Source organism: Lutra lutra, chromosome 1 (genome assembly GCF_902655055.1).
Source record: "Lutra lutra chromosome 1, mLutLut1.2, whole genome shotgun sequence".
Classification (NCBI taxonomy): domain Eukaryota; kingdom Metazoa; phylum Chordata; class Mammalia; order Carnivora; family Mustelidae; genus Lutra; species Lutra lutra.
Genome location: NC_062278.1, coordinates 199,831,118 through 199,857,530, shown reverse-complemented (window position 1 = coordinate 199,857,530; position 26,413 = coordinate 199,831,118). Strand labels below are relative to the sequence as shown.

Genomic DNA, 26,413 nt, shown 5'->3' with positions numbered 1-26,413 from the left:
TTTTAAGCCAGTCACTATTTCTTCGTATATTTTCTGACCCATTCCCTCTTTATTTGATGCCAGGATTCCAAATACATGTTTGTTAGACTTCTTGATACTATGTCATCACTTATTTAGGTTCCATTCATTTCAGATATTTTATTCTTTCGATTTTAGGATTTGTATCTGGTTCATTCACGTAGTTTCTATGTTTCTACTGAAATTCCTCCATCTCTTTGCTCAATATATCCATGGAAGGCTTATTAACATATAAGTACCTGTTACATATACTTATACATGTTTGTAGTGTCTAATACATGTGTCATATGTTGGTTTGTATTTAGTGACTAATTTTTTTTTTTACTTTTTTGTTACGTTTTACTGCTTCTTCACATGTATAGCAAATTTGCACACTGGCTGTTGTGTGTTATGCATTATGGGTGCCCTGGGTTTTGTTATCTTTTTCCAGGAAATGTTATTTTATGTACTATGCACTTACATTAGCAGTGGATCACCTTGCTCTTTTGATGCTTTGGTTTTAGACTTTCTTGGTTGACTCTATTTCATTTTTGCCCCTAGCCCTGGTATATAGTGTTTACTGCTTTAACACTCCTTGCCTTGGTCATCTATAGAGTTTGACCATGCTAGTTAAAAAATGGTATACAGGTATCACCCTAGGTTAACCAAACATTCAGAATTTTAAAATTTTGGGGTGCCTGGGTGGCTCAGTCAGTTAAGCATCTGGCTCTTGGTTTTGGCTCAGGTTATGATCTTGGGGTCCTGGGATAGGGCCCCACATCGGGTTCCACACTCAGCGTTGAGTCTGCTCGTCCCTCTTCTTCCGCTCTCTATCTCTCATAAATAAAATCTTTTTAAAAAGAACTTTTAAGTGTTAACTTCTTGAGTCTAAACAACTCTTTTTCCCTTTTACAAGAAATATCTGCTTCCCTTTAGAGTTGGCAGTGGAAGAAGCTAAAGGAGAAAGAAGATGGTCGTTACAAATGACCCAAGTCTATTATCTCAGGCTGGAGAAATTAAAGAGTTTCATACAAGGTGAAAACAATGATGCGATTTTAGAATGTTAGTTTGGGAAGGGAAATCACTTCTGAGATAGGAAAACTAAGGCTGAGAGAAGGAAGGGGACAATAGGTGACAAATATATGGTTTGCCTACTAGTTTCACATGGGGAACTTGATTCAACTCCACTGACTTTTGAACCAGTCAGCTTTCCATTATCCCCCATCTCCTCCATTTTATTTCTCCCCTGTATTTCATCTTGCTATTCTCTGCGTGGATATGGAAGATTAGTTCTGATTTTTGTTCTGGGAGACTTTTTTCTTCCCCTCTGTGTTGGAGTATATCACCAATCATCACAAAAATTTGTGTGAACACCAATGTTTAAAATTGAGAACATTGCCTTTCATACAGTGTTTCTGGAATACATCTGTCTCTTGAAATTTCCCTATGGCTGTAGGTCTCCACCTCAGTACTTGTTCTCTTCAAAATGAAAAATCTTGCTGTGTTGTGATAAGAGAGTGTTGAATAGGCCTGGGAATTATTAGAAACATGGGTTTCAGAAGTTAGATCAGAAAATACAGCACAGTACATAATTTGTCTGACTCTCTCCCTGGGACACTGATTCAAAGCTACAAGATACAGAATTTGGAAAGTTTAGAGTCAGAATAGGAAGATATGGATTCGGCCTCTATTTCAATCAGTGAAAATGGATTGATCTTCACCTATAGACCAAGCAGTTTTAAAGCTGATATGATAGAAGGATTCAGAAAGGCTTCCTCGATGTCACTATCCCTAAGGATATATAGTCACATTGGGCATGTGGAAGAGAAGAGCAAGGCTACTAAACTAAGGAGGTATTTCCGTGTTCTTTCAATTAAGGTTTTTGGAAAAATATTGCTCTGATTTTATCATTTCTAGTAGTTAGCGAGTGAGATTATAGAGCAAAATACTGATCACTGAGATTTAGTTTTCTAAATAGGTGTGTCTGTAGTCTAAAACATAGAAAGTTATTATTCTGCAGTTACTGGTTCTTATTAAAATGCAATTCCTGGGGTGCCTGGGTGGCTCAGTCAGCTAGGCATCTGCCTTTGGCTCAAGTGGTGATCTTGGGGTCCTGCGATCAAGCCCAGTGTCGGGCTCTCTTCTCAGCAGGGAGTCTGCTTCCCCTTCTCACGCTCCTTCTGTTCCCTTCCTCTCTACTCATTGTAGAAAACGGAACAACAGAGAAACATAGGAAGAAAAAAGTAAAATCATTCAGTCTTACCATTCAGAACTGAGGCAGAGAAGTTACATGCTTAAACTCTAAAGCCAGATGGCCTGGGTTTGAATCACAGCTCCATGTCTGATTAGCCTAATAACCTCTGGGAGGTTACCCGGTTTCCTCATCTGTAAACTGGGGGTAAGGAGAAATATTTAAATAGTGCTATATTTCCTTCCAGTCTCTCTCTCTCTCTTTTTTTTCTCTGCAAAAGTAGCCCCATACTTAGCTTAATTTTTTCTTGCCCTTAACTTTGTATGCTGGACAAAATGCTTTTTTCAATTAATGCAAGACGTCCAATCTTTTAGAAAGCAAATATTGATGGTCAGAGTCTGACTTTGCCAGATCACTTAGAATCAGATATTTAACCCCCCAGTGAATTCCCTATACTTTTGAGTCTATACAGGCCTCCTGGTGGTTCATTATGATGCTGGTCTGTTTTGCTAAATGAATGGGATGATTCACATGGGGATAGTGGAAGACAGTGTAAGGCTTAGGGAGTGGGAAATTATAACTGTAAGCCCAAGGTAATGTTCAAATGGCCCCTGAAGAAATGGGACAGAGTCTCTGCTCTCGGTTTATCAGTAAGTTGTGGCATGCCTAATGTCTCAACACTTCTACGCAGGAGATTTTGTTATTCGATGGGTAAGATGGCAGTCTATAAAATCTGGCAGCTTAAATCCAGACCGTGGCTCTGAAACCTATTACGTGTTCTTAGACCAAGATGGGTCCAGATTACTTAAATTCCTTAAGCCTCAAGTGCCTCTTTGATAATTTAGGAATAGCGTTAACTAGCTCATGGGAGTTGTGCAGTTTTCAGTAAAAGACCTTCACACCCTGCATAGCGTAAGTGCTCAGTAAGGGGCAGATGCTGATGACTGACTGGGACGGCAGTTAAGGATGATGGTGCTGGTGATCAGTTATAGTGCAATAGTGGACATAAAGCTTTGAGGTCTTGACACTTGATGGCTTTTAGTACTTGGAAATATTGTTTAACATCTCAGAGTTTGCATCAGTGAAGAAGGTAACTCTCTGAGCCGGTGTTAGGATTAAAGGGGACTGCTTTGAGAAAGTACTTGGCACAAGGCAAACCTTGTATACAGGTTAGCTCTTACTCTCATTATTTATACTCTCATTATTTATAACAAGACACTGCCAGTTCCAGTGAAAATATTTAATAAATTCCTTACTCTTCTTAGGGGATTAGAAGAAAATGGTTCCTGTCATAATTAAGAGGATTTTCTGAAGACCCTAGTACAAAAACAAACAAACAACCCCCCCACACACACAAAAACAAACAAACAAAAAAAACAAGATTGGAAAAGAGCTCTTGTTGGTAGCTTTTTTGAGATTCTCTTCTTCTAGAATGAGAAAAGCAAACTGGGTGCCTCTTGCTTTCGACTCCATGGGGCTCTCCCACCCATATTTCAAACACAGAATACCATTCCTTGCTACCTGCTTTGTGCTGTTAATGCCAAAGGACTTCCTGCCAAAGTTGTTTTTTGGCTCTAGGTTGGCACCAAAAATCTCAACAAATCACTGGTGGGACTGAGGAATGGAAGGCATTGCTGTGGCTCTTTCTGACTCATTCCGTCAGCAATATGATAAATACCGGCACCACAGGACACTGTCTCTTGCAGACAAAGCACGCCTTGAGCTTTTTGTGTGCTCTCTCATCAGCAAGTCCCAAATGGAATGCCATAATGTGTCCATTGTGTATATTTTTTAATAAGTCAGTATAACAAAGATAATATGCTTGTTCATCTAATCTCAGCTCCTAACTTTGAAAACATGGCATATTTCTTACACTAGTGAAATGGAGCAGGAGAAGCCTACACCAGTCTGGTTCCTGGTGGGCTACCCAAGGTACACTTGGTGGGAACCAAGCTGATGGCTTTTAGGCTCAGCTCCTTAAAGTCTAAGTTTTTCAACAACGATTCAAGTAGGCAACATGTTGACCATCATAAGAACTTTAAGTGTGCATCTCCTAGTATTCTTTCCTTACAAATAAAAGAGGCTCCAGTTCCTCTCAAGCAAGCTTAAAGAATAAAGTGAAAAGTTGAGATGCAGGCTTCAGGAACAGCTTACTCTGGTTTCGCAAAGTCTTGTCACCAAGACTTAGGTTTTCTCTTTGCATTTTCCAGCAAACACTTCCATTCATGAGCACAGGAGAACTGCCAGTGACTCCTAAGGCTGAAAGCTTCCTTGCTTCCCAATGTTGGGAGTAGAGATAGAATTCTGGATTTCAGTCTGATTGGAATAACTTAGGTCCAATGCCCATCTCTGAACCAGTTGCTTTCTTCAGAAGGAATTGTACCAATCAGCTTAGGTTCAGGTAATATGCCTGGGCAGGACTAGCTCTTCAGAAGCACCTGGGCTGCCTGGTGGAAGGGTGAATTCTTGAGCAGAGTAGGATATTGGTATCAAAAGGCGGGAGATTAGATATCAAAGAAAACTGCTTTAGAGCACTTGGACAGGGCCCTTTTTTTTTTTCTGAAATCAACCAGGAGCAAGGAGGCGTGGATCTTGCAGAGTCCTTGGAATTACCCACTCTGGGCTGCTGAAATCTTGTACTATACTCTGTATAGTATGAAAACTCATTTGCCAAGGAACTTGTGTTGCTTTGAATTTTCTTTTTTTTTTACCTTTGACTGTTTTTTTCATCATCCTTCAGTGAGCTTTAGTGCTTAGCCGATGCATAGAAAACAAAATAAAGGTCTGTGTCTTGTTCTTGAAGGTCTAACAGGAGACAAAACCACCTGAATTAAAAAATAATTTAATTATCTGGTTATCTAGAGGGACAGAGGAAGGGGATGAGAAAAGGAAGGAGCTAGAGGGGAAGGGAATAGGAAGAAAGGGAAGAAAGGAAGAAGAGACACTTGCTGACTTACTCGTAGTCCTGTGTCATTGAGTAAATCTGTCCCTCCTGCCACCAACCCTAGAATAAGCTACATCAAGGGACCCATGCGGGGGCAATAGCTAGGTGGCCAATCAAGTCCTAAAATTTGAAACATCTGCCTTTGTGACTTTTGATTTTAGCTCCTTTGGCAAACACTTTTTTCTTTGTTTATTCATAGCTTCTTAATGTGTGTGTCCTCTATGCCCTATCAGACACCAACAAGGGCCTCTTGAAACTCAGTTTTAGTTGCTCTAGATGCTAACGTACATGTATTTCCCTGGGTTACCAAAAGAGAACTTTCTTCTTCTTCTTTTTTTTTTTTTTAATTTTATTTGTTTATTTGGCAGAGAGAAAAATCACAAGTAGGCAGAGAGGCAGGTGGGGGGTGGGGAGGTAGCAGGCTCCCTGCTGACCAGAGAGCCCGATGCAGGGCTCCATCCCGGGACTGTGAGATCATGACCTGAGCCGAAGGCAGAGGCTTAACCCACTGAGCCACCCTGGCGCCCCCCAAAAGAGAACTTTCTACAGGTTCCATAGCTTACAGTTTTCAGGCCATTCCAAATACTGCCTAGAGGAAAGTGTCTTATGCTTCCATTCTTTTCTGGTTGGTGGTACAAGGGTAGTAACATGGTTCCACATGCACATAGAAGTGTATGTGTCTTATGTGGATGATGCCGGTACCTACGATATGTTATGGGAGAATGGAGAACACGCTTCCCCGAGAGAGAGCTCTCTAGAACTGTGACGGGGTTCTTCAAGGGTGGGGATGGGGTGGCTGCAAGCCTCAGAGCCTTGCTGGTTCCTGAGCCAGCAGCATGTGCACTAACTGGGAGCAGGTGAGAGAGGCAGAATCACTGACCCCACTCCAAAGGCAGGGGTCCGCCATACATTTCAACAAGATGCTTGGGTCATCTGTAAACATGTTAGGTTTAAGGCGCACTCCTTCAGATCAGTAGGGTCTCAGCCTGGGCAGCGCGGTGGAATCACTAGAGTAGCTTAAAAAAAAAAAAAAATACACCTGCCTTGGCCCAACCTCCAGGATTCTAATATAATTTGTTTTAGGTGTGGCCTAGGCATCTGTTGAAAACCAACAAAACAGGAAGCTCCGTGGGCAATTCTAATGAGCTCCGTCTGGGTCTCAGCACTGAGGGAGAAGAAGCAGGATGCACTTAGGAGCCCACAGCAGTGAGCATGGCTGCGTGGAGGGAAGGAAGGTGGCCCGGGGTTGGGGCTGGTGAACACATCAGGCTGGAGGGACAGCCAGCGGGATCACCCAGGCTCTTGTTTGCTTCCCTCATGGGCACACCATTGCGTAGTTGTAAGGGACCTGGGGAAGCGTATAAAGACGGGGATGGAGTAGTCAGCCTTGCATTTGGGGGGTGCTAGCCCGCCTTGGGAGTGGAGAAGGGCTTCAGGCAAGGAAGCCAGTTGAACGGTGTGCTAGAAATGAGACAGGCTGGGAGGGCCAGCCACGCAATGTACAGGGCCCGGTACAAAATGAAAATATGGGCTGCGTCTTTGAAAAGCAGGAGGAAAGTGTCATTCAAGGTCCCTAAACAGTAAAACATTTTCCTTCTTTCTGTGGGCTCTCTTGACCTGTCCTGCTACTTTTTATGTACTTTTTAATCTTGGGCTCCCTCAGACACAGGGACTCGGACTGGGTGAGTACAGACCCTCAGAGGCATTCCCAGGTCCTCCGCCCATGACTCCAGGCTGTGCAGCCCGCTGGCCGCTGGGTGCTCCCTTCCACTAATCGCTGGACGGAGGTGCCATGTCCTACTTGGAGAAATAGCTAAAGAAAGCAAATTTAATGATAACTTTAAAAATTTCAAGACAGACATGCAGAATAGTAAACCCTCAGTGACAAGAGCTTCTGAGCATAGGCCCCTGGTGACTACACTGGAGCTTGCCCATAAGGCTGGCCCTGAGTCGTGGCTGATGGGAGGGTGGGCTCGAGAGGTATCAAGCAGATGGCCAAATCAGTGTGTAGTGACCCTCAAAGAGGACCACACTGAGAATCACGGAAAGACCTCTGGCTTGTGGGATCTATACACGCTGGTACTGTTAAGAGATCCGGGGAAACAGAGGCATTGATTATTGGGATTGGGGGCAGGAGCAACTTTTAGGTACCTGTGAATACTTTCCTTGTTCCAACATTTGATCATCCCTCTTGTCTCTGGTTTAATTTTGTGGGCTGGCACTGTCAGAACAAGAATGAATAGCGGAGGGGACAGTGAGCCCCTATGCCATCTTCTGAGTCTAATTAGACAACTCTGAGCCATTTGTCCTGAAGGTGATGCTAAATTTGTTTCGCAATCAAGTGCCTATTTCTGTTCTCTTAAAGACTGTTTTCAGGAGTAAGACATTCATTAAATGTCTTCTAGGCACCTACAGAACACACCCCCAGCACTAGTTCTCTTCCAACTCCATACAGGATGCCTCACATGAATACACTCATGGGACTATTTGAACAGGATGTCAGGTGGGGGTTTCCTTGTAGTTTGGGGTTGAGGTGAGGACAGAGTGGCACTAGGCACCACAGGTTCTAAGGAGAACAGTCTTTGAGCGTCACTAGAGTTGGAAATCTTTCCTCCACTCCCCACCCGCAAACCCACTTGAGGATAGACAATTGGCCCATTTTTCCTTTGCCCCATGAGCATTGATGAGGGGCCCAACAGGAAAGAGACTGGAGTTTGTGGAAAGAGGTTCTTGACTCCAGGGGACGCTGTTTCCTGCTGGGAGCCTGATGGGCAGCAGAGCAATGCTCCAGAAGACTCTTCTATATTTTGGGCGGTGCCTGAAGAAGGGTGAGTCCAGCACTGGTCAAATGTCTATAAGCAACAGACATACTAATATGTCCACGTACCTGTTTGAAAAGGGCAAAGAGACCTGGTGGGAAAGAGCGAAGGTTGGAGAAGGGACAACACTGAAGTAGCCTATGTCAGACCAGCAAAGATCTGTGTTTCCCAAGAGTCAGGTGAGCAGTGTGGAAGAGAGCGGTCAACTCGCTTAAACCCAACAAGATGGCTGCTCTTGGAGGAGGTCCACACGAGGGCAAGAAGCTTGCTGTAACTGCTGATGGCAGTTGCTATGTGGGTGGACCAGTTGGGGCGTGTTGAAGAGTGGTGGCTCCTCTGAAGACTCCATCAGAACCTCAGAAGAGAGCCCCATGCAAGTGCTGGGCAGCACCGAAGGCACCAGAGGCCAAGCTGTGTTGTAAGAAGACAAAGCACAGTGAGAACGGCAGCCTGGTAACTGTTTGAAGAGGCTAGAACCTAGAAGCTTGAAGGAAAAATCATGTAGAGCTTTGAACTAGATGCAAAATCAGAGTCTCCAGCTAGCCTAGCCTAAGGGAACTAACCTAAAGTTGTCAGAAAGTTAGGGAACCCATACAAGGTACCACGTAGAGATGGGGAAGCAGGAACTCCGCATAGTGGGCTAAGGACAGAGTCAAGAACGGAAAAGGGAAGGAATTGTTTCATGCTTCTACTAAGCCCTGACACGTTTTGGGGGTGAGCAGGTAAGGCCCCTCTATTTATTCTTTGACTTTCTTTGGGCTGAGCATGAGTAGGTCCACGCACCTTCCCCACGCTGTCTGACAGCATGGCTGTGGAATTATGCTAGAACACATCGTCAATAGTTAATTCCTAACTTGAATTTAAATAGTCCCCATATGTTTGCTCCCCCCAAATTATGGGCCTGGGTCAGTGTAGGTCTTCGGGGCATGGTGGGGAGGACAGCCTTCTTCCTAAAGACAGTAAGATCCCATTGGAGAGCCATGGTTGCATACCCAGCCCCTCTGGAGAACAGTACTGCAAAAGACAGGCTCGGTGCTCAATTCAAATCCTCTGTGACTTACTCATTGTCTTTTAGATGATGTTAGGGAAATCTGGGAATTTTATAAATGGTGAAAATCTGTAAAGAGGGAAAGACTTCAAAGTGTTTTTTAGTCCATCCTGCCCTGATTATTTGTTAAGCCACCGTTTTGTATCCAGTTCATAAAAGACAAGCCAACCAACTTCTCCAAACGTGCGTCACCAGGCCTCTGGGTATCTTATCCCCGAGTCCTCCCCATCACGTGTGTTTGTCCAGGGAGCGGCATGATCTCTTCCCTCATGTGGTCGGTAAAGCCCCTCTTAGTGGATAGCGTGCAGCTAATAGTCTCTCTTGTCAGGGGAGGCCGTCTTGAAATCACATCATTTCCTCCCCCGCTGCTAGTCTTTCTCAGTCTAGATCCAGTGGAAAAGGGAGGACTGGGTTATTTCAGTTCCGGTAATGGACACATCAAAATTGCCTCTCTCTTCCCTCCTCTTTCCCTAGAGGACCTAATTTATTTCACGCATTTTGACCTATCCCTGCTTAGAAACCGCCGCTGTGATTCTGTGTTGAGGCATTTCCCTGCTGCCTTTTTTGGCCCCCAGGCAAACCCAGGCCACAGTTTCCCTGCACAATGATGTCAGTCTGGCTGCTGGGCCCAGCTGGATGGAGGTGTGTTTTATGAAGTTCAACCCTGCACCCCGGGCCATAAATACACGTTGTGCACATAAATGTACAGCTAACATTGCCCAGACCCCTCCGAAGCACCATGTTAATAAGCAGACAGTAAGTCTTTAAAATATGGAAAAGCAGTTAATCTTTCCGCTGGCAAATCCTTTGTAGGGGGTGTTTTCCTGTGCTTCAGGATAGCTGCATGCAAGGCTTTTCATCTCCTAGGATTTGGGGGGTGGGAGAGAGAAGTTTGCTGTGGGGCTTCATTGAGAACACTTGGGGAGCTTCTACTAAGAGAAGAAGTTAAAATATTAATAAATAATTAATAATAATAAAATGGAAAGCAATAATATCTTGCCCTTCTCCTAAAGTGAGGAATCACTCTGGGTCTGCCCTCAAGGAACTTGAGCACTAATAAGTCCCATGCAAGACAGCACATCTGCTGCCCGCTGTGGTCATGGACCCACAATGGGCTGGGCCTCACAGGCTTGTCTTCTGCCCCTGTCGCTCCAGGAAGTCACCCAGCCTCTTGTTTCCTGGTCTCTGAAATGGACACAAGCGTGTCTTATTCGTGTAGCTTCTGTAAGAGTTTACTTACCCACTCTGAGTCCTGGTTTTCTCTTTTGCAGAAGGAGGAAGTCAGTACTTGCCCCTTAGCATAACACCCCATTTTATAAATATTTGAGGAATACTGGAACACCTTCTTCTAAAGAACTTCAGTATTACGGATTCAGCTCATTTGTTTTGACAATTACCCTCCTGGTCAGTTTCTCCCTTCCTCCCTTCCGCTGGCCTGCTCCCTGGCTCTATTTCCCCCGATGACATGGTAGAAGGAGCAGACTTGAGGGTGAGGTTGGGGGCTCAGCAGGCAGAGAGTGCCTTGGGCCAATACCTGCTTGCTTTATGGGCGAGAGAGCAAGTGTGTAGTTTGCCTCCCACCTGCTGGGCAGCCGTGACTTTTTCCTTGTGTCTCAGGCAGAGAATAGGAGTTGCCAGTGGGTTGATTTAAAGATGACGTAAGTGAGACCTCTCAATTTGGAGATGACATAGTCTTTGCCTTACAAATATTTCATTTCATGTAGTACTTTCATTTCTTCTTATTGCTAAGAAGACCCTTCCTATGTTCTGCCTTTTGTTGCATTCAACTCACATGTGGTCCTGCTGTTGTTTAGTCCATTCATTCTTGCTGTGACTAACATGAGTCATGATGCATGGGTGGCTTACCGATTTGCCATCCCGAACACATCTGATACACCTTATCCATCCCACTTATTTTTCTTGTTTTCTGTAGCAGAATTAAATACCCTTAGATGAATATTTCTACATATTCTTAAATATTCATACTTTATTACGGTTTTGCAACATTGTTTTCCCACTTACTGTGTTTGCGGGTATGCTTTGACAGCAATAAACAATTCCCTTTCCCCTTACATCTGGTGCCAAGGAGACCACAGAATGGACACACTGTTGCTTACTTAATCCTTCTTTTTTTGATGGACTTTGAGATGGGTTTCCTTTATTTTTTTTTCTCCCCTAAATGAACAGTGTTACCAAGAACATCTTTACACATGACTTCTTAGGTTCCTGAACAGGAGTATATCTTACTGAGAAGTAAAACTACTGAAAAAATAGGATCACTAATGATCTCCTCTGGAATAATGACGGATTGTTCTCATTGTGGTCATATTCACTTTCCCACCAGCAGTGCAGAATAATGTTCAATTTTTCAGATGCCATCGTTTGACGTTACCATAGATTAAATTTTGACCAATCTGCTAGTAAAAAGTGCATTTCACTACTTTAGTCTCATTTTAATGTACATTTTCTCTAACCTTTAGTGAGATTGAACCCCTTTTACTGTATCAGGTGTCCATCTGTGTTTCCTCTTCTGTAAGTCCTCTTGTGGATTTTGATACTGGTAAGGCACTCACCTTCGCTTTGCTTCCCTTTCCCTCAAACTCAAGTTTATGCAGTTGTCCAGATTACTCTTTATATTTACTCTTCTGAATGAATCTTAGGACCGTTACCTCAAATTCCATCAAAAATCCCAATAACTATCATATGATCTCCCTGATATGAGGGATAGGAGATGCAACATGGGGGGTTAAGGGGGTAGGAGAAGAGTAAATGAAACAAGATGGGATTGGGAGGGAGACAAACCATAAGTGACTCTTAATCTCACAAAACAAACTGAGAGTTGATGGGGGGAGGGGGGTTGGGAGGGGGGTGGGATTATGGACACTGGGGAGGGTATGTGCTATGGTGAGTGCTGTGAAGTGTGTAAACCTGGTGATTCACAGACCTGTACCCCTGGGGATAAAAATATATGTTTATAAAAAATAAAATTAATTAAAAAAAATCCCAATAAGAGTCCCTTTGAATTCCTTTGCTTGAATTAAAAGGTCCATTGAAAGAGGAATGACATCTTTTGCATAGAAGTGCTCCCTTTGGGGCGCCTGGGTGGCTCAGTGGATTAAGCCTCTGCCTTCGGCTCAGGTCAAGATCTCCGGGTCTTGGGATGGAGCCCCGCATCAGGCGGGGACTCTCTGCTCAGCAGGGAGTCTGCTACCCCTTCTCTCTCTGCTGGCCTCTCTGCCTACTTGTGATCTCTGTCTGTCAAATAAATAAATAAATAATCTTTAAAAGAAGAAGAAGAAGAAGAAGAAGAAGAAGGAGGAGGAGGAGGAGGAGGAGGAGGAGGAGGAGAAGGAGGAGAAGGAGGAGAAGAAGAAGAAGTGCTCCCTTCCACCCAATTGTACTTCCCTCCAATTCTTAGTTTGTCTTTTATGTTCAGTAAAATTTGGTCATTTTCCTCATAAAGAAGTCTTTTGCTAGATTTATTCTCAGGCATTTCATAGTCATCATTGATGCTCTCAATGGTTCTTTATTTCATAAATATTTTTTTTCATTGGTTATTGCCTGTGTCCAGGGAGAGGCTGTGGTTTCAGATGCTGGTTATGTAACTGGTCATCTTGCTGGCTTCTTTTATTCTAGTAGTTGGTCGGTGGGTTCACACGGGTTTTCAACGAACACACTAAGATCTGTTCTTCAGGTGACTTGGTCGTATTCACTTGTGGGTAGATTCTCAATGAGCATTTCAGGGTTGTTGTTGTTTTTTTTTTTTTTTTTTTTTCACAGCAATTGGTCTGCTTGTGTTTTTACAGCTTGGCCAAATGTTGATAATTTATACTTTATCCCCAAAGGTGTGTTTGCTCTAGCTTTTCAAATTGTTTGCCATGGTATACATAATAGTCACTTAAAATGCTTAAATGCCTCTGGATCTTTTGGGTTTTAATGTGACTTTGCGATTTCTTTCTTCTGTGCCGAAGGCTGATTTATGTCAATTTTTTTTTTAAACCAGAGTTGGGTTCTTTCAGTTATCTTCACAGTTTTATTTGCATTTATTCTTCTGCTTTTATCTTTATAAATTCCATTCGTCACTGAGTCAACAAATATTTGCTGAGAACCTGCTCAGTCCCAGGCACACCTTTAGGTGCTGGGGATAGCAGATTGCTGGGGCCAGACAGACGCAGCCTTCCTCCCATGGAAACCGCCGTCTGTGGAGAAGGGTGGACCAGAAGCAATTAAGGAGGGAGAAGATGTACAGGAGACCAAGAGGAAAGGTAGTTGGGTCCCTACCTTTAGTAGGTAGTTGGGACTGATTCAGTGATGTGGAAAGGACTACAGAAGAATTGCAGTGGATTTGTGAAGAAAGGAGGGGCGTGGGGAAGTGGGCAGATTATGGAGAATTCTTTTAGGATTCGTGCTATGAAAGAGGACAGAGAAGTAAGGCCTAGCTGGAAGCGAGGTCAAGGGAGAGTTTTGTTTGTTTGTGAACTGAGGGGAACTATGCGATGGTCACCTCCCATCCCTTCCATCAGCCCCATTGTCAGAGACACCTGAGAGCTGGTGAAGAGAGCCATCAATACCCAACCCAGAGCACCAGAGGGAAGACCAAGGATAGGGGCACAGGTGCAGGCCTGTGTTCTTATTTTTTCCAACTTCTCCATCCAAAACTTAGTTCATTTATTGGCAGACTGTTTTTCCCCAATAAACATGTTTAAGGTCATACTGCACAGATTGGAGTCTGGGCTGTTCTTAAATTGTCAAGGATTACTTGAATATGTGTTTTTTTTTTTTAATTTTTAATTTCCACTCTTTATATATCTTTTGCTATTAATTTCTAATTATACCCTACCCTAAAAGAACATATCACTGATGCTTTCAGCTCTTTGGAATGTGTTGTGGGTCCCTGGGTTTGAAAATAGCTCATATTCTGTTGTTTATAAGATATGAAGAATTTCCACTCTGTTCTAAAATAGATCATGTGTTTATCAATCACTTGTGGCATTTCTATCAGTTTGTACACTCTGATCGTAAATGTCCGTATCATAGCTTGTTTACTACTATACCATTTTTCAGTACGAACTGTTTTCTTTATTACATTTTAATGATTTCCCCTGTGAATATTTGTAGAAGAATACCACTAAACCTGTCCCTCTTTTTTTGTCTTTAGCATTTTCTGGTGTCTTTTTGTCCTCTCCTGTCATTCTTTTTTAGAGGTGTCTCTTTGCAAATGACATTATGCCAGTGTTTTTATCAACCCAATTTAAGAATCTCTGCCTTTTATTTGAATTAATTCCTTTGTTGAGCTCTGCCTTTTATATGTGAATCTAACCAACAGACATTAATTGTGTTTGGTAATAATTTTCTCTTATTCTGGTAGTTGTGTGTGTACACGCATGCACATGTGTGTAATTCACCATGCTCTCTTGGATTAATCCCATTTTCATCCTTCAGTTTTTTTTTCAATAACTACCCCTAAATTTTAAAGCAAAATTTCTACCTATATCTCTAGTTTGTTAGAATCTATTTTCCTCTGGATTCTGACATACCTTTTATTTCCTTTTTTCCATTCCCTCAGAACTTTAAAGATGTTGCTCCGTTTTCTTCATCTTAAGTCCCCCATTGAGAAGTTTGTGTCATTCTTATTCTCCTTAAAGTAATTTGTTTCTAGAGAAGCTTTTAGGATTGGTCTGTATCTTTGATGATCTGAAGTTTCATTCATGCATGAATGGGCCCTTTTAGTGAAAAAAAAAAGTCAAATTTTTCTTCAATTGGAAAATATTCTTTCCCTTTGGAGCTTCTAGTTTATATTTAAATCTCTTGTTCCTCTATTGGCCATCTGGTAGATTCATTTGGCATAATATTCTAGTCAATCACTTGTTCTTTTTTTTTAATTTTTTAATTTTTTTATAAACATGTAACATATTATTAGCCCCAGGGGTACAGGTCTGTGAATCACCAGGTTTACACACTTCACAGCACTCACCATAGCACATACCCTCCCCAATGTCCATAACCACACCACCCTCTCCCTAAACCCCTACCCCCGGCAACCCTGTTTGTTTTGAGTCTCTTATGGTTTGTCTCCCTCCCAAGCCCATCTTGTTTCATTTATTCTTTTCCTAACCCCCAAAGCCCCCAGATTGCATCTCCAATTCCTCATATCAGGGAGATCATATGATAGTTGTCTTTCTCCGATTGGCTTATTTTGCTAAGGATAATACCCTCTAGTTCCATCCACGTCGTCACAAATGAACTATTGGGACTTCATCAAGATCAAAAGCTTTTGCACGGCAAAGGAAACAGTTAACAAAACCAAAAGACGACTGAAAGAATGGGAGAAGATATTTGCAGTCACTTGTTCTTTAAAGAGTTGTATGATCTTGGTTTCGCATTTGTCTTTGAGACTCTGTGAACGTAGCTTCACCATTGGTTCTCTGATGAGTGCCATCTTATTTTCATTCTGATAGGCATAATCCATTCCAAAAAAGCCACCTGCTAGAGCAGTGTCATTGCAGAGGAGGGAAGTTACACGTGCAGAAAGGGGGAGGTAGAGCCAGCAATGTTAAAGTCTTAGTGAGACAGCAAGTTTGAAATTTTTTCTCAAGCCAAGTAGAGTTGTGGAGAAGGGTGGGAGGATGGAGTCCATGTTCCAGAGTATGGATGGTGGTGGAGCATTGAAGAAGCTTCTCTGAGCAAAGGCATGCCTTGGCCCTTGCCAGGCCTTAAAGAAGAAGAAGAAGAAGAAGAAGAACATAATTGTAGGATATTAGATGACTGGGCATCAGGCATTTATAGACAAGAAACCAGTTGTGTTATAATCTCTGAGCCATTTTTGGATAGCTCAACGTAAGAGGTGTTAATTAGTAAAAATAAAAAGGAAGTCCTTTCTTCTCTTTATAATTTGCCACTATAGGGGCGCCTGGGTGGCTCAGTGGGTTAAAGCCTCTGCCTTCGGCTCAGGTCATGATCCCAGGGTCCTGGGATCGAGCCCCGCATCGGGCTCTCTGTTCAGCGGAGAGCCTGCTTCCCTTCCTCTCTCTCTGCCTGCCTCTCTGCCTACTTGTGATCTCTGTCTGTCAAATAAATAAATAAAATCTTTAAAAATAATAATAATAATTTGCCACTATACAGAAGGGTCCTTCTTCATTGCATCTTGGCAAGCTGTGGTGATACACTTCAGAGAATAAAAACAAATTTGTGGAGAGAAGGATGAATGAAGGTACCACTTATGGAGAAATGGACCACTTTGTTCTGTCACAGTCTACCTCATCCGACTGAACAGAATTTAGTGAAATGTCCTGAAAAATTATATGACAGGGATTCTAGGATTGGGGCTAAACAAGGGGCTGATCTGTTTGCTCTGGAAGATTATGGGATTTTGTTTTGTAATTTGTTCCTCCAAAGAATCAGTAGTATTTCTTACTCCAGGAGTGTTTTGACTTTGTCATTTCATTGCTTCGGGTGATGAGAGAGCAGGTGCCCATTAGGTGTACCTCCATTGGACTGTTCTGATGGACCCGGCTGTCAGCACATCCGTACAGCCTGAGCCCTGGCACACTCAGCCCCAACACTGTGAAACTCCAAACAACCAGCATTAATCTCGTGCAAACATTGAACCTCTCTTTTGGGCAGACATTGTGCAAAGTGGTAGAGGGAAGGGCCTAGAAACCTCATCATTTTGGGAGGAGAGAAACAAAGAACTTTGAACATAAACTAGGAAGAGGAAGTGAAGCTTGGAAAAGCTGACCCTGTAGCCTTGGAAATTGGGCTCATTTAGCCAATCTGACTCTCCTGGTTTGTACGCATAACATTCCAGTCTCCCCAAGGTGAGTTTTATGAGCTATGTGTAGCCGCAGCCATAGGTTATAGACTGTTGTCTTTTCAGTGAAATTTGGTATTTAAAAATGAAAAACCTCACGGAGGAGGCAACTTTCGTAGTAAGGCAGTCTTTAAAAACTGTTTCCCAAAATACCAGAGGAGTTAACTCCCCAGAGGAGAAGTTTTCCTCAGGATTCTTGACTTGACAGATGGTAAATGACCACTCACTGTCTCTGTCCTTCATATTCCAACAGGTCCTTTGTCATCCAGCAAATTCCAAGCAGCAATCTGTTCATGGTGGTGGTGGACAGCAGCTGCCTCTGTGAGTCCATGACCCCCATCACCATGGCACCCATCGAAATCAGGTATATCCTTTTGTGCGTAGGTCCAGCACTGCTGCTGAAGCCAGTGAGGGGAATGGACAGTAAAGAAATCTAGGGGAGAGAGCCTAGAGAGGGGGAAATGACAGCCTTTCCACAACTGGAGAGAAAAGAGTCATTAAGAGAGTTCAGTACCAAGGTTTGAGCTCCAACATGCGGAATAAGGGAAAGTGACACCTGGGCAAAATCTGCCTTAACTACAGTCAACATAACGAATCCCTTAAGTGTGAACGTTTAAAGGCCCAGAAGATCAGAAGGCGTCCGGAGTCTTGTCATGGCTTCCATCCTGAGGTAAGTCTGCGAACCCTTCCTGTTCTCTTTTTCCATCAGATTCACCCTGAGAGTCTCATAATGGTCAAAGAACTGTAGCTAAGAGGTTTACTAGTGAGAAAACAATCCCTTGCCGGCAGATCAGTGGAAGCAATGGAAGGTGAACAGGGCTCACCTTTTAGCCCCTCAGTGCCTTCGTGTTCAGTCTGTGCTTCACGGTCTTATTCTATCTGTGTCTATGGTTAAAGCTTCTTTACTATCTCCCTTCCCTCTTATGTTGTGCTGTAGTTTTATTACTTTACCTTATTACATACGCTGTGGCTCTGGCCATCTTGGTTTCCTTATTTCAAATTGTAGTTCAAATGATGTTTCCTGGCTGACTTTTCAACAGCCTTTTATTTACAAGAAGTCCATGCAAAGCAGAAGTGGTAATACTGGTATCAGATCAAGAGTGACAGTTTAGGGGCACCTGGGTGGCTCAGTGGGTTAAGCCTCTGCCTTCGGCTCAGGTCATGATCCCAGGGTCCTGGGATGGGGCCCTGCATTGGGCTCTCTGCTCAGCGGGGAGCCTGCCTCCCTTCCTGCCTCTCTGCCTACTTGTGATCTCTGTCTGTCAAATAAATAAATAAAATCTTAAAAAAAAAAAAAGAGTGATAGGTTATACAAGTGGAATGATAAGCCTCCCAAGCCCATCACCACCTGAAGCCACAATATAAAGGCACTCCATTCACACCAGAAGTGAGGATCTGAAAAAAAAAAATTAAACTTAGCACTAAGATGAATAACCCCAAAGTACCATAGGCAAAAAAGCCTTTTTATTCCAGCAAAAAGAATGGAAATGTAAAAATTAACTCTGAAAAACACAAAGCTTATCTAGACCAATTATTATTATGGGGAGCCTGGGAAGGTCTCTATTTTTAAAAATGCCACCAACTCCAACTGACTGACTTTAAATCCCACCTTTAAATAACAAATAATTTTAATGTGAAACTCTCCAAGTCCTAGAGAAGATGTTAAAGTCAACAGAGCACCAGTAAGAACTTGGAATTTATTGAGAATGTTTGCTTCCATGTTCAAAGAACTGTTCAGTAACAACATATTATGCAAATATATGCTGGAAAGGTCTTTGATCAAATTCAGTGATAAAATTCAAATAAAAAATTCTTTGTGTAAAATTCAAATACAAATAATAGTCCCAAACACAAAAATCACTTCAGTTAAACCAGAATACCTATGTAGACAACTAAAGTCACTAGAGAAAAAATCTTCTGAAGTTCATAAGATAATTTACTTGGGTAAATAGAAGATCAACATTAAAAAATTAGGATTTTGGGGGCGCCTGGGTGGCTCAGTGGGTTAAAGCCTCTGCCTTCGGCTCGGGTCATGATCCCAGTGTCCTGGGATCGAGCCCCACGTCGGGCTCTCTGCTCTACGGGGAGCCTGCTTCCACCTCTCTCTCTCTGCCTGCCTCTCTGCCTACTTGTGATCTCTGTCTGTCAAATAAATAAATAAAATCTTTTTAAAAAAATTAGGAATTTTTTCTGTAGTTTCTAGATCTAGTAAGATGAGGTCAGTAGGACAGCATAGAAATTCTTAGATATGACAAAGGTTTGATTCAAAGGAGAAAATACGGATTAGATTTAAATGGTGAAATAATAGTCTCACAAGAAATTTTAGGGATTGGAGAAATCTTCCTATCCAAGACCAGATAGCTATGAAAGAAAACCAGAATTTCTTTATAAAAAATTACAATTTTTTTATGGAAAAAGATTACTTAAAGTCAATAACCAATTTATACAGTTCAAAAAGTTATTGATAAACCAAATCATGAAGAGCTTTTTACAATTGGTAAGGCAAACAACTATATATAAAAATAAACCAAGGGCAGGGAAGATAAAAGTCCCTGGGTGAGCAAGACCTACAGGCAATGATGAAACCTCCAGTTATAGCCATCAAAAGCAAAAACACCCTACACTCCCACTCCTGGGCATCTCCACCACAAGTCAGGTGCACGGACGAGCATCATGGACTGGTAAATGACTTATCCTTAGCACTCTCCATAGCCGCAAAGAGCAGAGAAGAAAATCTTTCCCATCGCTAATACAGTAGAGCTAGAAATATGGAGTTGGAAGAATTTCCATCAACCAGTGGATAAAAAGCATGCTGCAGAAAGGATTACATAATATGGTTTCATTTTAATAAAACAGTCCTCCTTTCCCCCGGATAAAAAGAAGGAAGACACACCCAAAACCTTCTATAACTGTTTCTGCAATGATCAGGCTCCTTAGATGTCAACTTTTACTTACATTCTGACAGGAGAACATTAGACGGCCAATATTCTGCTGTTCTCTTTTGATCACAGCAGACATCTCTACCAACAGTCTTTACCTCTTGAGTGTTCTGTGTACAGAGTAATTCGGAACATTTTGTGCACTGACAACTAAAATCAGAGATTCTCATCATGAGCTCAATGAAATTTAGACAAGTCCATTTTCTTGCACTATCTAGTTTCCAAAAGACTTGATTCCTACACTGGAGGGAGGAGGGGAGAGGTCTGGGGACTCAACACAGCTCGGAAAGTTGAAGGTGTCTTGGAATCTGGCACTAATGGCTCCTGTGTTTCCCTGTAGGAGAATGCAAGGGAGTGTGGAGGGGCGCCAAGTCTACAGGCCAAGATGGTCCTTGTCCTCTTCCCTCTGCTCTTGATGCTCTTCTCAAGGTGACATTGACTGAGATGTTCTCTTGGCATGCTAAATTATGGATAAACTGTGAACCAAAATATGGTGCGACATAGGGGACATGAAATATAGTCCAACCATCAGCATCTCATGATTCTAAACTGTGCGTGATATAAACTCTTAAAGATATGTTGACAAAAAAGTTATCTTTTTACTTTGCCAGTCATGCAAATGTGAGTTTGCTACATAATCACCCTTCATCAGAAATGGGACTGTGAGTGGGCAGTGTCCCTTCTGCTTGAAACCCATTGAAACCAATTTAAAACTGTGTACTTTTTAAATAAAGTATGTTAAAATCATCACCTTTCGATTTTTGCTTTATTGCTCAGACTACAGACTGAATGTTGCATGGAAAAGTCGCCCGCTCCAGATTCCGGGAAGGGATGGTTGTTGGCAGAGACTTTGTTCTAAAGCAGATTCTAGACAAATATTTCACAATTGTTTAGGTGCTACACTCTCTGTTATAAAAATATTTACAGAAGCAAATCAAAATATCATCTGCATGGGAAGAGTTTATGACAAAGAACCCTGAATATTTTTGAACTAAGCTTCAATAGAAATCATAATTTGGATGAGAACACAAGCTCCAGTAACACTCAAGTGTTGAACTGTTTGGGAGTAGAAAATAAAGCAGTAAATCCTAGGAATTCATTCTGAAAAGACTTGACAGAGGAAAAGGACAATGACTACAAATGACCCTCAAACTTATTGCTTGAGCATTTGGCTTCTGGCTTCCCCATAAACAAGGAATGAAATCAGATCTCAAATATTACAAGACGTGAAACTACCCAGACGTGTAAGCATTCCTGAAAAACTGGATCCTGACCCAAAGAGAACAGATTCCACTGGATCATAGTTACCAAATAAAGTGGAATAATTTCCATGCCTCAGTAGAATCGAGGATGTCTTATCTTATAAGACAGACATCTGAAAGTCATGGGGAGAATGCCACTGAAATTGAAAACAAAACAAAACAAAAACAAATACATTATGCTATTGATATTTTAGAAAAACTGATGGAATCACACTGCCGTATCCTAAGGTGATGCTAGTATTTATAAGAATAACAATACTGCATTGCTCTCTTTCTTGAAATTCTAATGCCTCCAGTGTTGTTAACAATATAGCAATACTGTAACATGCCAAGTTGTCAAAATTCCAACAAGGATGGGGCCACGGTGGTCATTGATATTATTCACTTCTGTGCACTAAGGAAATGAATGAAATCATTCGTAGCCTACACAAGTACCAAAAATGCATTATATTTACACTAAATAACCATAATTTTTTTAATAAAAAATAACATTATGTGATCCATGATTCTTCTTTATATTTCTGGAGAACTGGCAAGAATAAGTCAAATATATAATAACATCCATAACTGAATACTAATGATACAAACTATGTGTCTGATACATATTTATAATTTTGCTCTCTCTCTAGTCACTCTTCATTAGTTATAAATCGACTCCCTGCTCTAAGCAGGGATGTGGCGTCATTTTCAGTACCTTGTGTCATGAAGACAGCATAGCTCAGTCACCCTGTTGCTTTGTGACGTCCTCAGGCATCACCTTCAGGTGAATGACCACCCCCCCACCCACGCAGCACCTCAGAATCTCTGTTCCCTCAGGGACTCCAACCAACTGGCCATTCCATTTATCTATTTGGATATCTAATAGTTTTCTCCAACCTAATATGTCCAGAGGAGAAATTGATTCCCCCTCCACCAAACTCTTTCCTTCTACCTGACTCAGCTTCTCAGACCAAACTCCTTGGACACTATCTTGTCTGCTCCTTCCTTCTCAGCCCGTCACTCAGAGACTCTCATTTCAACAATAATGGGGCTATACGGTATTAGGGCCTTGGGTAAAGAGATGTTCCTCCTTGTGTCTTTGTTTCTTCTTCCATAAAAGAGATGGTAATCCCATTTACTCCCTGGGTTGGATGTGAGGGTCACATTGGTTAAGTAAACAGGGAAGGTATTTTTAAAGGGCCCCAGGGTGTGCCTGGGTGGTTCAGTGGGTTAAGCCTCTGCCTTCTGCTCAGGTCATGATCTCAGGGTCCTGGGATGGAGCCCCGAGTCTGCCTCTCTGCTCAGCGGGGAGCCTGGTTCCCCCTCTCACTCTGCCTGCCTTTCTGCCTACTTGTGATCTCTGTCAAATAAATAAAATCTTAAAAAAAAAAAAAAAAGATTTAAAGAGCCCCAGGCAGAGAGTGAGATTTCAGGAAACATTCACCGCTAGGTCCTCTAGGTTTATGATAGTTCTTGGTGCTTTTATTTCTATTATATGCCAAACACTGTTCTAGGACCTGGACACAAAGCCACAGATGATAACAGAAAAGTCCTTGCCCCCAAGAGCTACAAGAGAGTAGGAGAAATAAAAAAATAAAGCTATTCCAAATACAATGCAAAGCTCACCTAGTTACTGAAATTTTGGCTGGGACATTCAGTATACACTTGACCCTCGAACAGCATGGGGGTTGGGGGTGTCCCCACCACCTGCGCAGTTGAAATTCTGTGTACAACTCTTGACTTCCCAAAACCTTAACTACCAATGATAGTCTACTATTGACCGGAAGCCTTACAGGTAACATAAACAGTCGACTAACACATATTTTGTGTGTTATATGTATCATAAACTGTATTCTTACAATAAAGTAAACTAGAGAAAAGAAAATGTTATTAGAAAATCATGAAGAAGAGAAAATACATTCACATTTACATGTTGTATTTATAAAAAAAAAAATCAGTGTGTAAAGGGACGTCAGGGTTCAATCCTATGTTATTCACGGGTCCCCTGTAATTGGTAACAATCCAGAGGTGCCCATGACTCATTACAGGGTAATATTGCAGCAATATTCTTCCAAAGAGATAGAAAGCTTTCACATATATATACATGGATATCCATATATAATAATATATGTATGTATGTATAGAATAGGTAAAATTAATAAAAATATAGAAGTATTACAATATTTATTGAGGGTAGAATAGTAATAAAACTTGGGATACATGGGTGGCTCAGTCAGTTAAGCATCTGCCTTTGGCTCAGGTCATGATTTTGGGTATTGGGTTCAAGGCCCGCATCAGGCTTCAGGCTCCCTGTTCAGCGGCGGGACGTCTGCTTCTCCTTCTCCCTCTGCCTGCTGCTCCCCATGCTGTGCTCTTTCTCACTCTCTCTCCCACTCTCTGTCAAATAAATAAATAAAATCTTCCTTAAAAAATTAAATAAAACACAGCACAGGCAAAAACACAGTATTAGGACAATGGAGTCCCCTGAAATAAGGTAGTTATGGCGGTGGTAAAACTGTGGCTTAATACGTAAAATCATTTAAGCTCGGGAAATGTGGTATTATTATTTCCATTATGAACAGTGTAGCACTACAGAGGAGGTTATTTCTGTTATAAGAGATTACATTTTTTTTCCCTACTAAAATCTCATGTGTATTTCAGTCTATTTCTGGATTTTCTGTTATAAGAGATGACAATAAAATATTATGAGCAGAAGAGCACAATTTTATTACTATCAATATTGGAGGTTGTAATAATTTAACAGACACTCGAGGGGTGTATGACTGTCTGTAGTTTGGGAGCTTTGTAACGATGCTCCCGATTGGTGTGTATGTGCAGGAGAGACAGAAGGGGACATTTCCCGTGAATGGCGGCTTGTGGCGACCATCATTCTGCTGGGGGCATGGCAAGGATCATTTTACCTAAGCCAGTGGTGATGAACCTTGGGCTACTTTGCCCCACCCCCTCGGCCCTGGGGACATTTGTCAGTGTTTGGAGACATTTCTTGGTTGTCACGCTTTAGGGCGAGAGGAGGTGCTGCTGACATCGTGTGGAGAGAGCTAAGGAGGCTTTTAAAGATCCCGCCAAGCCCAGGAGAGCTTCCATGACAAAGAATTTTTCGACCAAAGATTTCGGTAGTGCTCAAGTTGAGAAGTCCCACTCTGATCTTGTAGCAGTTATGAGGTTTTGTTTTTACAGACTAGAAGATGCCATCGCCCTTCTGGATCCCTGCGTGGCATGGACATGGATGTTGGCCCCACCAATGTCAGGAATCCTTACACAGTGGGAGATACTATGCTGCAGATTCAGTTCAGCAGACAGCCAGCTAGGTCCCCTCCTGAAATGTTCAGATGCAGCCTCCTCCTTGCCATGCAGACCCCAGCAGCCTTCCACTGACCACCCAGCAACATCTCTCTGTCCACTCACCTGCTCGTTCATTTATGGCATGGTGCTCATGAGAGCAGATATGTTCTTGCTGTCAGTTCCCCGCCTCCCACACGCTGGGAGCGAGGCCTCTCCCGTTCCCAACAGTATTCCCAATGCTCGGAGTTACTCCTCAACCTCAGTGACCCCCAGGAAGTATCTGCTGGATGCCTACACGAGCCACCCCATATCTACCAAAGTCTTCTATTTACAAAGTACCATGCGGAGCCCTTGACATCATCATTCCATGTACCTGCTATTATCCCCATCTCCCGATGAGGAAGCCAAGGCTTCATAAGTGAGTTATTTAAAGGTTGGAGAAGCAGTAGGAGGCAGGGTCTTCTTACTCCACACCTTTGACCTTTCACCTTTGCCATACCGTGCACCATATACATAGATACCAATACCATGTACCATAGGTCTCCACTGCAGCAAACCCCAGGCAACGCAGGGAGGTATTTAGTCAAGACGGCAATGCTTTCTACTTTGGGAGACTATAATTCAGCAACGTTTGGACACATAGAGGCTATGTGCAATCGCAGATTAGAAGGGTCCTTTGTTAACTCTGATTACAAATAGCATATGGTAATAAGACACCATGGCTACCCTTTTTCTACACTCAAAGTACAGTACTTTTTACTCCCATGCATACTTTGGGTAATGCAGGATGCTTTAAACCAGGGGCCCGCAAGCTTTTCCTGCAGAGGCCCCGAGTAAAAATACTGGAGGCTTTGCACACCGTGTGGACTCTGGCTCCACTCTTTACCTCTGCCATGGGAGCCAATGGGCACTGGAATTTCAACAGAACCTTCTTTAAGGACACTGATATTTGAATTTCATAAATTTTCACGTGCCACAAAATATTAGTCTTCTTTTGAGTTTTTTTCAAGCATTGGGAAGTATAACCACTGCTCCTAGCCCACAAACTGTGCAAAACAGGGGCAAGGCCAGATTTGACACATGGGCCGTGGTTTGCCAACCCCCTAACTGACAGTGCTGCTGATGTCGATTTTTGAAACTATCACAGTACGATGAATTAGAACTGTCCTTGCAGCTCGCATACCTCTGTGTAGAGAGACGTGGGGGCTATCGATATTGGAACTACCGGGCCTCTGGGTGGCTCAGTCAGTTAAATGTCTGCCTTCAGCTCAGGCCATGATCGCAGGGTCCTGGGATCGAGCCCCGTGTTCATCTCCCTGCTCAGTGGAGAACCTGCTTGCCCCTCTCCCCCTACCACTCCCCCTGCTTGCTCTCTCTCTTTCTCAAATAAATAAAATCTTTAAAAATATATTGGAGTTAACGATGGGACACAGATGACCGCATGATTTTTACTTTAACATCATGCGAACTAGCACCATTTCAAGCCCCGTAAGGATCTGAGTATGATCCAATGTCTTCATACTCCCATAACCGCAAATATAAAGGGCACAGCTCACTGCAGTGTATGGGCAAACCTGCGACCTGAACGTAAGGTGAAGGTTAGGGGCCGACATAATGCAGCTCAGCACAGCATATTATTGTCTCTGTTCCCACAATTACATGTAATAAAGTGAAGCATAAAGTCGCATCTCCCTGCCGGCAGGGGCTGTCTGCAGGGCAGTACCTCCCCTCAGCCATGCTGAGTCGTGCAGCCCTAAACTCTAAGATTGTGTGTTCTGTGCCGTGACAGCCCGTGTGGTAGGCCACCAAGAATCTTGTTAACGAAAAACCTACCACAGAACCTGACACCAAACAACCAAATTGTAATCATCCCAGCTCCAAATGGTTAACAGTAGTGAGTTATGAGAGAGAAATACTTGAGTGTAGCTTTGTAATAAGATACTGTCCCTATGGCATGACATGCCCTTGCTGACCATAGCATCAAGACAAGGACTCATTGCAGTTACACTGCAATGTTATTTATTAATAACTCTCCATTGTCTTTGACTGCGCCTTTCAGTTATGCTTGCATATAACCTCCACATGAGAGCAGTGAGCTCTGGGTAGGGATGGGGCAGGCAC

At 42.6% G+C, this 26,413-nt stretch overlaps 1 protein-coding gene across 3 annotated transcripts in view; it reads left to right on the top strand.

Moving 5' to 3' along the window:
* The window catches only part of CACNA2D3 (calcium voltage-gated channel auxiliary subunit alpha2delta 3), an 880,032-nt gene extending 859,534 nt beyond the window's left edge, over positions 1-20,498 (top strand). For 2 of the 3 annotated variants that reach the window (XM_047691716.1, XM_047691706.1), the window contains 3 exons: positions 17,063-17,175; positions 17,397-17,479; positions 20,089-20,498. In XM_047691716.1, the coding sequence (XP_047547672.1) occupies positions 17,063-17,175; positions 17,397-17,479; positions 20,089-20,181 (289 nt within the window). In that variant the 3' untranslated portion in view covers positions 20,182-20,498. Of the gene's footprint in view, positions 1-17,062; positions 17,176-17,396; positions 17,480-20,088 lie in introns of those variants that run through there. The other variant, XM_047691725.1, reaches the window with a different exon arrangement.
* The last annotated feature ends 5,915 nt before the right edge of the window (positions 20,499-26,413 follow it).